Source organism: Mustelus asterias, unplaced genomic scaffold (genome assembly GCF_964213995.1).
Source record: "Mustelus asterias unplaced genomic scaffold, sMusAst1.hap1.1 HAP1_SCAFFOLD_853, whole genome shotgun sequence".
Taxonomy (NCBI): Eukaryota; Metazoa; Chordata; class Chondrichthyes; order Carcharhiniformes; family Triakidae; genus Mustelus; species Mustelus asterias.
Genome location: NW_027590799.1, coordinates 121,004 through 135,964, shown reverse-complemented (window position 1 = coordinate 135,964; position 14,961 = coordinate 121,004). Strand labels below are relative to the sequence as shown.

Here is a 14,961-nt window from a genome sequence, read left to right as displayed (position 1 = left end):
CATGCGGTTATCCCGGGACACTGATTTTTTTCTGACACTGTGATTCATTGATAGGTTCAACAGCTGCAACAAGCAATGGTCATGTGACTGGCTTGAGCACCAATCAGAGTGCAGCACCCACTGGAAATGGCGTTACAGAGCAAATGGAGGGGAGTGAGGAACGCGACATTACAACAAACACAATGAACGGCACGAAAGCCAACAGCTCCACAAGGGAAACACTATGTAATGAGTATGTATGTTTTACACACCCCACACCCCCCACTGTAACACTCTGATATATCCCACACCCTGACCTGTAACACTAATGTGTCAAACACCCTTTATTGTAACACTGATGTATTCCACACCCCTGACTGTACAGGCAGCACGGTGGCACAGTGGTTAGCGCTGCTGCCTCACAGTGCCAGCGACCCGGGTTCGATTCCCAGCTTGGGTCACTGTCTATGTAGAGTTTGCACGTTCTCCCCATGTCTGCATGGGTTTCCTCCGGGCGTTCCGGTTTCCTCCTACAGTGTGAAAGACGTGCTGGTGAGGTGCATTGACCGGAACAGGCACCGGAGTGTAGTGACCAGGGGAATTTCACAGTAACTTCATTGCAGTGTTAATGTAAGCCTTACTTGTGACTAATAAATAAACTTTACTTTGCTTTACTTTGATATATCCCACACCCCTCACTGTAACACTGATATATACCACACCCCTCACTGTAACACAGATATATCCTACACCCCTCACTGTAACACTGATATATACCACACACCTCACTGTAACACTGATATATCCCACACCCCTCACTGTAACACTCTGATATACCCCACATCCCTCACTGTAACACTGATATATCCTACACCCCTCACTGTAACACTGATATATCCTACACCCCTCACTGTAACATTGATATATACCACACCCCTCACTGTAACACTGATATATACCACAGCCCTCACTGTAACACTGATATATACCACAGCCCTCACTGTAACACTGATATATACCACAGCCCTCACTGTAACACTGATATATACCACAGCCCTCACTGTAACACTGATATATACCACAGCCCTCACTGTAACACTGATATATACCACAGCCCTCACTGTAACACCCTAACTTGCGTATTTAAAGTTTCATGTTTGTGTTCATTTTTTTGCAGCCATGAAAACAAACAGTATCTGTCAAACAGAGGAAATGGTAAGTGGTCACTCCACACTGTATTCCCCACAGACAGTGTTTGGGTAATGAGTGAGTCCCCGATTCTGACTGTCAGTACTTTACATGTACAGCAAGTGACATTGAAACACACACAGCTTGCAATTTGTCCTCAATGTTGTCTCCACTTTACTGATCATATCTGTTAATATGCACATTACAATCATTTGTTCACCAGTTTTTTGTTCACTGCCATTGTATTCTCTTCCATTTCTCCTCCATCTCGTTCTCTCTCGATCTTGCCTTCTTCATCTCTTTCTCCTCTGTCTCACTCCTGTCTCTCTTCCTCTTTTTCATCTCCCCCTCCCTTTCTCCTCAATTTTTGCGCTCTATTGCCCCATCGCTCTCTCTCTCTCTGTCCTTTCGCTCCCTTTCCCTCCTTTCTCTCTCCCCCCCCCTCCCCCTCTCTCTCCCCCTCTCTCTCCCCCTCTCTCTCCCCCTCTCTCTCCCCCTCTCTCTCCCCCTCTCTCTCCCCCTCTCTCTCCCCCTCTCTCTCCCCCTCTCTCTCCCCCTCTCTCCTCCCCCTCTCTCTCCCCCTCTCTCTCCCCCTCTCTCTCCCCCTCTCTCTCCCCCTCTCTCTCCCCCTCTCTCTCCCCCTCTCTCTCCCCCTCTCTCTCCCCCTCTCTCTCCCCCTCTCTCTCTCCCCCTCTCTCTCCCCCTCTCTCTCCCCCTCTCTCTCCCCCTCTCTCTCCCCCTCTCTCTCCCCCTCTCTCTCCCCCTCTCTCTCCCCCTCTCTCTCCCCCTCTCTCTCCCCCTCTCTCTCCCCCTCTCTCTCCCCCTCTCTCTCCCCCTCTCTCTCCCCCTCTCTCTCCCCCTCTCTCTCCCCCTCTCTCTCCCCCTCTCTCTCCCCCTCTCTCTCCCCCCCCGTCTCCCCCCCCTCCCCTCCCCCTCCCCTCCCCCTCCCCTCCCCCTCTCCCCCCCCTCTCCCCCCCCTCTCCCCTCCCCCTCTCCCCCCCCCTCTCCCCCCCCTCTCCCCCCCCCTCTCCCCCCCCTCTCCCCTCCCCCTCTCCCCCCCCCTCTCCCCCCCCCTCTACCCCCCCCTCTACCCCCCCCCTCTACCCCCCCCTCTCCCCCCCCTCCCCCCCCTCTCCCCCCCCTCTCCCCCCCCTCTCCCCCCCTCTCCCCCCCTCTCCCCCCCTCTCCCCCCCCTCTCCCCCCCTCTCCCCCCCCTCTCCCCCCCCTCTCCCCCCCTCTCCCCCCCCTTTCCCCCCCTCTCCCCCCCCTCTCCCCCCCTCTCCCCCCCCCCCTCTCCCCCCCTCTCCCCCCCTCTCCCCCCCCTCTCCCCCCCCCCTCTCCCCCCCCCCTCTCCCCCCCCCTCTCCCCCCCCCTCTCCCCCCCCCCCTCTCCCCCCCCCTCTACCCCCCCTCTACCCCCCCCCCCTCTCCCCCCCCTCCCCCCCCTCCCCCCCCCTCTCCCCCCCCCTCTCCTCCCTCTCCCCCGTCCTGTCTATCTCTCTCTCTCTCCCCGTCTCCTCTCCCTCTCCCCTGTCCTCTCTTTCTCCATCTCTCTCTCTCTCTTCCTGTCTCTCCTCCCTCCCCGCCATCCTCTCTCTCCATCTCTCTCTCTCTCCGTCTCTCCTCCCTCTCCACCATCCTCTCTCTCTATCGCTCTCTCTCTCTACCCCCTCACAGATAGTCTCTTGCTGCCAGACGTCTCTCTGATGCTTGGTCACTCTGTGTTTACCACTGTCACCAAGACCAACAACACCTTTGGCTTCACCATCGCCGGCGGCAACCGTCCGACTGAGCTGCTGCAGATTGTCAGTGTGGTGGTGGGTGGTCCAGCCGATCGGAGTGGAGATGTGCAAGTCCGTGAGTAACCCCGACTGCATCATCAGGGGGTGTGAAAAAAGCCACTTATGTTCCAGATTGTTCAGTTTGAGTTGCGGCATTTATTAGGAGCGATAACTAGGCTTCCCGAATCTGGGATGTCTGTGGGGGTAAGAGTGGGAAAGGGGATTCGAGACTCGGATTCATAGTTGCCAGTGAACACATTGCCAGAGATTCAAACTGCGCATCACACATCATTCCTGACACAATAGGGGAACAAAAACTAAGGGCAGCACGGTGGCACAGTGGTTAGCACTGCTGCCTCACACGCCAGGGACTCAGGTTCAATTCCCACCTCGGGTCACTGTCTGTGTGGAGTTTGCACGTTCTCCCTGTGTCTGCGTGGGTTTCCTCCGGATGCTCCGGTTTCCTCCCACAGTCCAAAGGTGTGCAGTTTAGATGGATTTGCCATGCTAAATTGACACGAGTGTCCCAAGATGTATAGATTAGGGGGATTAGCGGTGTAAATACTTAGAGTTACGGGTAACAGGTCTGGGTGGGATTGCCAGTTAGTGTCAGGGGATTAGGTGGGGTTACAAGGATAGAGTCTGGGTGGTATTGGTGTCAGTGGGCAGACTCGAAGGGCCGAATGGCCTCCTTCTGCACTGTAGGAATTCTATGGATTCTATGATTCTAAGATAGGGAGCGGGGATATTCTACTTCTAATTTCAGGGGGAACAGGAATCGGCCCATAGCCCACCTGGAGTACTACACATTGTTTCCGGCTCCATATCCCACTTGGAATACTGTGCATGGTTTCGTTCTCCATATCCCACTGGGAATACTGTGAACAATTCAGGTCTCCATAACCCACTGGGAATATTGTGCACAATTCCAATCTCCATATTCCACTGAGAATACTGTGCACAGTTCCAGTCCCCATATCCCACTGGGAATGCTGTGCACAGTTCCAGACTCCATATCTCACCGGGAATACTGTGCACAGTTCCAGCCCAAATATTCCACTGGGAATACTGTGCACATTTCCGATCTCCGTATCTCACTTGGAATGTTGTGCACCGTTCTGGTCTCCATATCCCACTGGGAATACTGTTCACAGACCTAGTCTCCACATCCCATTGGGAATACTGTGCACAGTTCTGAACTGCATATCTTACTGGGAATACCATGCACAGTTCCAGTCCCCATGTCCCACTGGGTATACTGTTCACAGACCTGGTCTCCATATCCCATGGGGAATACTGTGCACTGTTCTGGTGTCTATATCCCACTGTAAATACTGTGCACAGTTCAGGTTTCATATCCCACTGGGAATACTGTGCACACTCCGGTCCCCATAATCCACTCGAAATACTGAGCACAATCCCGGTCTCTGTATCTCACCGGGAATACTGTGCACATTTCCGATCTCCGTATCTCACTTGGAATCCTGTGCAAAGTTCTCATCTCCATATCCCACTGAAAATACCGTGCACAGTCCCGGTCTCTGTATGCCACTGGGAATCCTGTGCACAGTTCCGGACTCCATATCTCACTGCAAATATCGTGCACAGTTCCAGTCTCTGTATTCCATACCACATATGAAAATGGTGTCACAGGTAGACAGGGCGGCACGGTAGCACAGTGGTTAGCACTGCTGCTTCACAGCTCCAGGGTCCCGGGTTCGATTCCCGGCTCGGGTCACTGTCTGTGTGGAGTTTGCACATTCTCCTCGTGTCTGCGTGGGTTTCCTCCGGGTGCTCCGGTTTCCTCCCACAGTCCAAAGATGTGCGGGTTAGGTTGATTGGCCAGGTTAAAAATTGCCCCTTAGAGTCCTGGGATGTGTAGGTTAGAGGGATTAGCGGGTAAATATGTGGGGTGGGATTGTGGTCGGTGCAGACTTGATGGGCCGAATGGCCTCCTTCTGCACTGTAGGGTTTCTATGATTTCTATGATTCCACTGGGAATCCTGTGCACAGTTCTGGTCTCCTTATCTCACTGGGGTGACCTGATTGAGATTTTCAAAACATCGAGAGTGCATCGATAGGGTTGGAGCAGAGAAGATGTTCCCAGGTGTCGCGGGGATCCAGAGCTAGGGAGCCTGAAGCTTAATACATACGATCGGGAAATCAGGAGAAACTCCCTTATTCAGAGATTGGGGTGAATATGGAACTGGCTCCCATGGGAAATGGGCGAGGGGAGTAGAAGAATTTGGGGGCTATGGGAGGGAGGGGACAGTGGGAGGAGGCTGATGGAGGGTGAAGCAGGAAGTCCGGTGTGAAGGGAAGAGTTCGAGGAGACTCACTGGAAGAAAATGTTGTTGATTCTGGGGGTGGAGCATGGCCGGCTAATTCTGTTCTCTATTGGCTGCAGATGACGTCATTGTGGCGATTGACAAGATCTCAGTCCTGGGCTACACACATGGTCAGGTGGTGCATGTCTTCCAGGCTATCCCAGAGGGTACAGGGGCAGAGCTGCACCTGCGGCGTGGCTATCAGCCTCTCTACAACGTGGAGCCCCACCTGCTGGCCGAGGTCAATGCACGGGCCACCAGCGGCCCCCCTGCCCCTGGCCTAGCCATGCTGCCTGTGGCCGTCATGCAGAGCAGCAGGGGGCCGGGCTTCACGGTGACTCGGGGCACCGGTGGCTACGCCAGAGTGACAGGCATCAGCGACGGGCGCCTCTGCCCGGACCTGCGGGAGGGCGACCTCGTTGTCAAGGTGAACGGGCAGCGGGTGCGGCCACTGAGTGACCAGAAATTGGAGGAAGTACTCCAGACACACACCCGGACAGGAGATGCAATCCTCTTGGTCCAGAGGGCAGGTGAGTCAAAGCTTTAATATAACTTCCTTTGATAAGGAGACCAAAACTGCACACAATACTCCAGATGTGGTCTCAGAAAGCCCTGTCGAGCTGCAGTAAGGCATCCTTGCTCCTCTTCTCAAGTCCTCTTGCAATGAAGGCCAACATACCAAATGCCTTCCTAACTAACCAGGACTTACACAGTTAATGGTAGGGCCCTGGGGAGTGTTGCTGAACAGAGAGACCTAGGGGATATAGTTCCTTGAAAGTGGTGTCACAGGTTGACAGGGTAGTGAAGAAGGCGTTTGACACACTTGCTTTCATCGGTCAGAGCATTGAGTACATAGAACATAGAACATTACAGCGCAGTACAGGCCCTTCGGCCCTCGATGTTGCGCCGACCAGTGATACCAATCTAAAGCCCCTCTAATCTACACTATTCCAATATCATCCATATGTTTATCCAATAACCACTTGAACGCTCTCAACGTTGACGAGTCCACCACTGCTGCAGGCAGGGCATTCCACGCCCTTACTACTCTCTGAGTAAAGAACCTACCTCTAACATCTGTCCTAAATACAGGAGTTGGGATATTATGTTACAACTGTGCAAGACATTGGTAAGGCCACATCTGGAGTACTGTATACAATTCTGGTCGCCCTGTATAGGAAGGATGTTATTAAACTGGAAAGGGTGCAAAAAAGATTTACAAGGATGTTACTGGGACATTGTTACTACAGCATCGTAGCTGTGAGGGACAGCTCGGTGGATAGGATATTGGTATGTAGATAGGCTGGAAAATTGGGCGGGGATCCTGGATTCAGGATTCAATCCTGGACCGGGGAGCGGCGCGGGCTTGGAGGGCCGAAGGGCCTGTTCCTGTGCTGTATTGTTCTTTGTTCTTTGACTGGAAGCTTTGAATAATAAGGAGAGGCTGAATAGGCTGGGACTTTTTTCCCTGCAACGTAGGAGGATGGGGGGTGACCTTATAGAGGTTTATAAAATCATGAGGGAAACAGATAAGGTGAATAGCCAAGGTCTTTTCCGCAGGGTAGGGGAGTCCAATACTAGAGGGCATAGGCTTAAGGTGAGAGGGGAAAGATTTAAAAGGGACCTGAGGGGCAATTTTTTACACAGAGGGTGGTGCGTGTATGGAATGTGTTGTCAGAGGAAGTGGTTGAGGTGGGTACAATTCCAAAATTTAAAATACATTTGGACAGGTTCATGGATGGGAAAGGTTGAGAGAGATATAGGCCAAACGCAGGCAAATGAGACCAGTTCAGTTTAGGAAACCTGGTTGGCATGGACGATTTGGGCCAAAGGGCCTGTTTCTGTGCTGTATATCTCAATGATTCTATAATTGCTCGCTGTACCTGCATGCTAGCTTTCAGTGACTTGTGTACTAAGGCCCTTTGTACATTAACATTTCCCAACCTGTTACCTTTTAAATAATACTCTGCCATTCTGTGTCTCCATCCAAAGTGGAGAACTTCACATTCATCCACATTATACTGAACCTGCTACACATTTGTCCACACATTCAACTTGTCTAAATCACCTTTTGAAGCCTCTTAACATCCTCCACACCACTCACATTCCCACCAACTTTTGTGTTATTAGTAAAATTTGAAAATGATACTTAATAGTTCCCTCATCCAAATCATTGATGTATATAGTGAATAACTGGGGTCCCAGCACTGATCCCTGTGTAACCCCACTAGTCACTGCCGGCCACTTCCACAAAGACTCATTTATTCTTACTGTCTGTTTCCTGTCTGCTAACCAATTCTCAATCCATGCCAATATATTACCCCAATCCCATGCGCTTTAATTTTGCATACTAACCTCTTATGTGGGACTTTATCAAAAGATTTCTGAAAACCCAAATACACCACATCCACTGGTTCTCCCTTATTTATTCTACTAGTTACATCCTCGAATAAAACTCCAGTTGTTTGCCAATTCCCTTTCATACATCCATGTTGATTTTGTCTAAACCTGTTGATATTTTCTCTGTATCCTGTTATTGCATCCTTGATAATAGATTCGAGCATTTTCCCTACTACTGATGTTTGGCTAACTGGTCTGTAATGCCCTGTTTTCTCTCTCCGTCCTTTCATTAAATAGCATGGTTAAACTTGCCACGCTCCAATCTGCCAGGACTGTTCGGGAATCTATAGAATTTTGGAAGATGATAACTAACACATCCACCATTTCAATGCCGCTTCTTTGGTACCTGAGATGTAGATTATCAGATCCCTAGAGATTTGTCAGCTTTCAGTACCATTAATTGCATCAAAACCTTTTTAGTAATACTAAATTCCTGGCAATTCCTCCTCCTCGCTCGACCCTCAGCATCTCTGGGAAGTTATTTGACTCTCGATAAAACTGGTCTCTGATGGGGAAACTCTATAAAAGGATCTCTGATGGGGAGACCCTCTTTATAAAAGGGGTCTCTGATGGGGAGACTGTCTCTATGAAAGGGGACTCTTATGGGAGACTCTCTACAAGAAGGGTCTCTGATGGGAAGACTCTCTATAAATGAGGACTATGATGGGGGAGACTCGATGAAGGGCGCCTCTGATGGGGAGACTCTATAAAAGGGGTCTCTGATGAGGGAGACGATAAAAGGGGTCTCTGATGGAGAGACTTTCTCTATAAAAGTGGTTTTTGATGGGGAGACTCTCTCTATAAAAGAGGTCTCGGATTGGGAGACTCTGTAAAAGGGTGTATATTGGCGATGTTCGTTCTATTCTGGATGGTGCTTTTTGGAGTATAGGTATCACTGGGGAAGTGAGAAGTGTGTTATTAGGGTATGTCGGTCAGTCTCACTCCATGCTGAATGGTGTTGGTTGGGTATGGGGTTGCTGGGGCAGTGGGAAGCGTGTTATTAGGGTATAGAAGGATAAGAGATTGCTTCTTTCTTCACTGCAGTGGAGGTCCCCCTAACTGGCACACCGCACTCGCCCAATTCCACAAAGTCTTTGGCTGATAGTTCAGCTCAGCTGCAGTCTGGGACCACAGAGCGAGGAAGCAGAGACACAGATGGAGTGCCAGCCATTGGTGTCAGCTCTGGACAACAGGACCTGGAGTCCCCCCACAGTCAGACACAAGAGAAGACTATAAGTAGCCAAAAGCAAGCGGACGTTCACCCTCAGTGGGAGGAAGAGGGATCTGAGGTCCTCGCAGTTTCATCACAGAATGCATTCGGAGACAAGGCATCACTGGGTAAGATGGCAGACACTGGCATCACTGGGTAAGATGGCAGGCACTGGCATCACTGGGTAAGATGGCAGGCACTGGCACACTGGGTAAGATGGCAGGCACTGGCATCACTGGGTAAAATGGCAGGCACTGGCATCACTGGGTAAAATGGCAGGCACTGGCACACTGGGTAAAATGGCAGGCACTGGCATCACTGGGTAAAATGGCAGGCACTGGCACACTGGGTAAAGGAGCAAAATATTAATTTGGGATTGATACAGGGCTATGGGGAGAGGGTGGGGCAGTGGGATTAATTTGGGGATTCATACAGGGCTATAGGGAGAGAGTGAGACAGTGGAATTAGTTTGGGATTGATACAGGGCTATGGAGAGAGCGTGGGGCAGTAGGATTAGTTTGGCAATTGATACAGGGCTGTGGGGAGAGAGTAGGACAGTGGGATGAGTTTGGGGATTGATACAGGGCTATGGGGAGAGCGCAGGCAGTGGGATTAGTTTGGGATTGATACAGTTTATGGGGAGAGAGTAGGACAGTAGTGTTCGTTTGGGATTGATACAGGGCTATGGGGAGAGAGCAGGACAGTGGGATTAGTTTGGGGATTGATACAGGACTATGGGGAGAGAGTAGGACAGTGGGATTAGTTTGGGATTGATACAGTTTATGGGGAGAGAGTAGGACAGTAGGGTTAGTTTGGGATTGATACAGGGTTAAGGGGAGAGAGTAGGACAATGGGATTAGTTTGGGGATTGATACAGGACTATGGGGAGAAAGTGGGTTCGGAATGTTGATTGACTCCGCCTGTTGTTTTCAGATTTAAATAATTCAACCCTCCTGTTATGAGGATGCCACCTATACCACCTGTACTAATGCTCCCTAATCTCCTCCGCTTCCATCCTCCAGATGGCAGCTCACCAGGCGGCTAATCTGGAGTTAACATCCTGGCAGGATATTTACCCAGGAGGGTATCATATTGAACATGGAAGCTGTCTCTGTTCACCTCTCTCACACAGCTGTCCTGTCCCCTCTCTCTCCATTGTGAACCCCGGCATTTAATGCAATTTAATGGTATTTGCTACCAAATAAACCTGTTGGACTTTAACCTGGTGTTGTTAAAACTCTTACTGTGTTCACCCCAGTCCAACGCCGGCATCTCCACATCACAACCCCGGCATTGCCAGCGCAGCTGAGAACGGCGAGCTCCGCACAGACCAGGGCTGGACCTGTGCCTGTCCTGCTGTGTGGTGTTCAGATTGACGGTGGGAGGGAGGGTGGGAATATGAGGTGAGCTAACCAAGACTGGTGTGAGCTCAGTCTTGTGATGTTGTGAGCACTGGAGCAGCACAGGCTGTGACCATTACTTATGCAGATGAGGGAACCCTCATGAACTGCAGCCTGGTGAGTCAGACTGTGTGAAGGGCCAGGTAGACACCATTACCGGCACCAAGCAGGATTGTCCCGCAGAGATGAGAAGGATGTTCGAGCAAGCACGGACAGCGCTGAGGAAAACCACCCGATTTAAACGTAAGGCTTTGATCCAGCTTGCTGGGAGAGTTGGTGACTAGTGAGTCTTCAGTGAGGCACTACTCATTATAAACTGGGACTCCGAGGAACTGAGGGGGACTCCGATTTCATTTACCATTTCCGCAGAGGCTCCTTGTACCACCGGGGTTTGGTAATAGTGATGTGTGTGGTTTATAAAGATAATCTGTACACACCAGGGTGAACAGTTTTTATTCACAGTGTGTGTGTGTGTTAGTGTACTTGTGTGACTGTGTATTTTAGTGTGTGTATATATTTGTTGTGTATCTCTGTGTTAGTGTGTGTATTTGTGTGTGTTTGTGAGTGCGTATTTGTGTGTGCATTTCTGTGTGCATTTTTGTGTGGATTTGTGTACATGTGTGTTTCTGCGTATGTACAGTGTATGTTTCTGTTAATGTTTGTGTTAAACATACAGAGAGATCTGGGAGTACAGGTCCACAGATCCTTACGAGTGGCAGCAGAGGTGGAAAAGGTGGTGAAGAAAGCATGTGGCATACTTGCCTTCATCGGCCGGGGCATTGAATATAAAAATTGGCAACTTAAGTTACAGTTATATTAAACGTTGCGTTTGTATTTGCATAAAACATTGGTTAGGCTACATTTGGAATACTGTGTCCAATTCTGGTCACCACACTACCAGAAGGACATGGAGGGAGGGAGTTTACCAGGGTGTTGCCTGGTATGAAGGGTATTAGCTATGAGGAGAGATTGAATAAACTGGGATTGTTCTCCCGGAAAAGATGGAAGCTGAGGGGCAACCTGATAGAAGTTTATAAAATTATGAGGGGCATAGATAAGGTGAACAGTTTTTCCCAAGGCAGAAATGACAATTACAATGGGGCACAGGTTCAAGATCAGAAAGGTTCAATGGAGATGTGCGGGGGAAGTTTTTTACACAGAGGGTGGTGGGGGCCTGGAATGTACTGCCAAGTGAGGTGGTTGAGGCAGACACGTTAGCGACATTTAAGAATTATCTGGATAGATACATGAAGGGATACAAGTGGTTAGTCTAGTTAGGATAACATGATCGGTGCAGGCTTGGTGGGCCGAAGGGTCTGTTCCTGTGCTGTACTGTTCTTTGTATAACACAGATACATGTGTGTGTATCTGTATGTTTTACTGTATTTGTATGTGAGTGTTAGTGTGTATATATACATATATGTATGTGTGTGTGTTAATGAGTGTATTTGTGTGTGTGTGTGCATTAATGTTTGTGTTTGTATTTGCATTAGTGTTTGTGCATGTGTTTGTTTGTAAGTGTATTCATGTGTTCAGCACTGCTGCCTCACAGTGCCAGGGGCCCAGGTTCGATTCGCGGCCTGGGTGACTGTCTGTGTGGAATTTGCGCATTCTCCCCGTGTCTGTGTGGGTTTCCTCCGGGTGCTCCCATTTCATCCCACAGTCCAAAGATGTACAGGTTAGGTTGATTGGCCATGCTAAACTGCCCCTTAGTGTCAGGGGGTTAGTAGGGTAAATAAGTGGGGTTATGGAGATAGGACCTGGGAGGGATTGTGATCGGTGCAAACTCGATGAGCCTAATGGCCTCTTTCTGCACTGTAGGGATTCTATGATTCTACGTATGTGTATTTGTGTGTGGATTTGTGCGCGTGTGCATTTATGTATATGTTAGTGTATGTTTGTGTTAGTGTTTGTGTATTTGTCTGTGTTGTATGTGGCTGTTAGTGTATGTGTGTGTTAATTGCGTGTGAGTGTGTGTAGTCAGTCTATCAAATTCGCTACCACAGAAAGTAGTTGAGGCTAAAACATTGAAAGTTTTCAATGAAGTTAGATATAGCATTTGAGGCAAAGGGCTTCAAAGGAGGCGGGGACAGGCGGGATCAGGCTATTGAGTTGGATTATCAGCCATGATCATAATGAATGGTAGAGCAGTCTCAAAGGGCCGAATGGCCTCCTCCTGCTCCTGTTTCCTATGTTTTTATGTTCATTGTGTGTGCGTGTACGTTAATGTGTATGTGTGCGGTTTATACAGCGATTCTCTGTGTATCCCAGGGTGGAAAGGGTTTATTAACATGGTGTGTATGATTTCCTCAGCCAGTGCCTTCATTCCCCTGAAGACCAGCCACCCAGCCAACACCAACTTTCCAGAACGTCACGAGACCTCTCAGGTGGGAGATCGCAGGCCGACGCTTGACGGACGATCTCTCCTGGTCAAGGACAAAGGAGGCAGCAGCAGCAGGAAGCCACATCTCGGCACTCGGGAATGTAACGGTGCGTGAGAGGCTACCATTGACAGAGTGTTGTCCCTGTGACCTTGAGACCCAATCCACGGGACCAGACATAAATCAGTCCAAAAAAAACTCTCGCAGTGTTGGCCTGGAATGCACAGAGCTAGAAATTATGCTTCACTTCAGCTGTTGAGAGCTCTGCATAAACCAGTCCTCCAACACACACACACACACACACCTCCAACACACACGCACACACCTCCAACGCACACACACACACCTCCAACACACACACACACACCTCCAACACACACGCACACACCTCCAACGCACACACACACACCTCCAACACCCACACACGCACCTCCAACACCCACACACGCACCTCTAACACACACACCTCCATCACACACACACACACAGACACCTCCATCACACACACACACAGACACCTCCAACACACACACACACCTCCAACGCACACACACACACCTCCAACGCACACACACACACCTCCAATACACACACACACCTCCAACACCCACACACGCACCTCTAACACACACACCTCCATCACACACACACACAGACACCTCCAACACACACACACACCTCCAACACACACACACACACCTCCAACACACACACACACACCTCCAACACACACACACACCTCCAACACACACACACACCTCCAACACACACACACACCTCCAACACACACACACGCACCTCTAACACACACACCTCCAACACACACACACACATGCACACAATTCCAACATACGCATACACCTCCAACACACACACACACCTCCAACACACACACACACCTCCAATACACACACACACATACACCTCCAACACACACACACACACACCCCTCCAATACACACACACCTCCAACACACGCACACCAATTTTGATGGTATCAGGCAGGAACTTTCAAAAGTTAATTGGGGAAGTCTGTGGGAAGGCAAAGGGAAGTTTGGTAAGTGGCAGGCAAAACCAGCTATCAGGGTAAACACATTCCTCTTCGAGTGAAGGGCAAGGCTGGCAGAAGTAGGGAACCCTGGATGACTCAGGATATTGAGGCCCTGGTCAAGAAGAAGAAAGAGGCACATGATATGCATAGGCAGCTGAAATCAAGTGAATCCCTTGAAATCATAGAAACCCTACAGTGCAGAAGGAGGCCATTCGGCCCATCGAGTCTGCACCGACCACAATCCCACCCAGGCCCTACCCCCACATAGTTACCTGCTAATACCTCTAACCTACGCATTTTAGGATTCTAAGGGGCAATTTTTAACCTGGCCAATCAACCTAACCTGCACATCTTTGGACTGTGGGAGGAAACCGGAGCACCCGGAGGAAACCCACGCAGACACGAGGAGAACGTGCAAACTCCACACAGACAGTGAAGAGACAGTTTTGAAGAGTATAGTGAGTGAAGGAGAAGAGTTAAGAGAGAAATCAGGAGGGCAAAAAGAGGACACGAGATTGTTTTGGCAGATAAGGCAAAGGAGAATCCAAAGAGCTTCTACAAATACATAAAGGGCAAAAGAGTAACAAGGGAGAGAGTAGAGCCTCTTAAGGATCAACAAGGTCATCTATGTGCGGATCCACAAGAAATGGGTGAGATCCAAAATACATATTTCTCATCAGTATTTACTGTTGAGAAAAGCATGGATGTTAGGGAACTTGGGGAAATAAATAGTGATGTTTTGAGGAGTGTACATATTACAGAGAAGGAGATGCTGGAAGTCTTAAAGTGCATCAAGGTAGATAAATCCCCGGGACCTGATGAAATGTATCCCAGGACATTATGGGAGGCGAGGGAGGAAATTGCGGGTCCCTTAGCTGAGATATTTGAATCATCGATAGTCACGGGTGAGGTGCCTGAAGATTGGAGAGTGGCAAATGTTGTGCGTTTGTTTAAGAAGGGCTGCAGGAAAAAGTCTGGGAACTACAGGCCAGTGAGCCTCACATCTGTAGTGGGTAAGTTGTTGGAAGGTATTTTGAGAGACAGGATCTACAGGCATTTAGAGACACAAGGACTGATTAGGGACAGTCAGCATGGCTTTGTGAGTGGAAAATCATGTCTCACAAATTTGATTGAGTTTTTTGAAAGGGTAACCGAGAAGGTAGATGAGGGCAGTGCAGTTGATGTTGTCTACACGGACTTTAGCAAGGCCTTTGACAAGGTACCGCATGATAGGTTGTTGCATAA

At 49.7% G+C, this 14,961-nt stretch overlaps 1 protein-coding gene across 1 annotated transcript in view; it reads left to right on the top strand.

Moving 5' to 3' along the window:
• Positions 1-14,961, top strand: part of LOC144487535 (membrane-associated guanylate kinase, WW and PDZ domain-containing protein 3-like) — a 79,046-nt gene that overhangs the window by 23,624 nt on the left and 40,461 nt on the right. The window contains exons 6-11 of the mRNA XM_078205620.1: positions 55-232; positions 1,157-1,194; positions 2,844-3,023; positions 5,355-5,804; positions 8,719-9,012; positions 12,598-12,774. Of these exons, the coding sequence (XP_078061746.1) occupies positions 55-232; positions 1,157-1,194; positions 2,844-3,023; positions 5,355-5,804; positions 8,719-9,012; positions 12,598-12,774 (1,317 nt within the window). The remainder of the gene's footprint in view (positions 1-54; positions 233-1,156; positions 1,195-2,843; positions 3,024-5,354; positions 5,805-8,718; positions 9,013-12,597; positions 12,775-14,961) is intronic.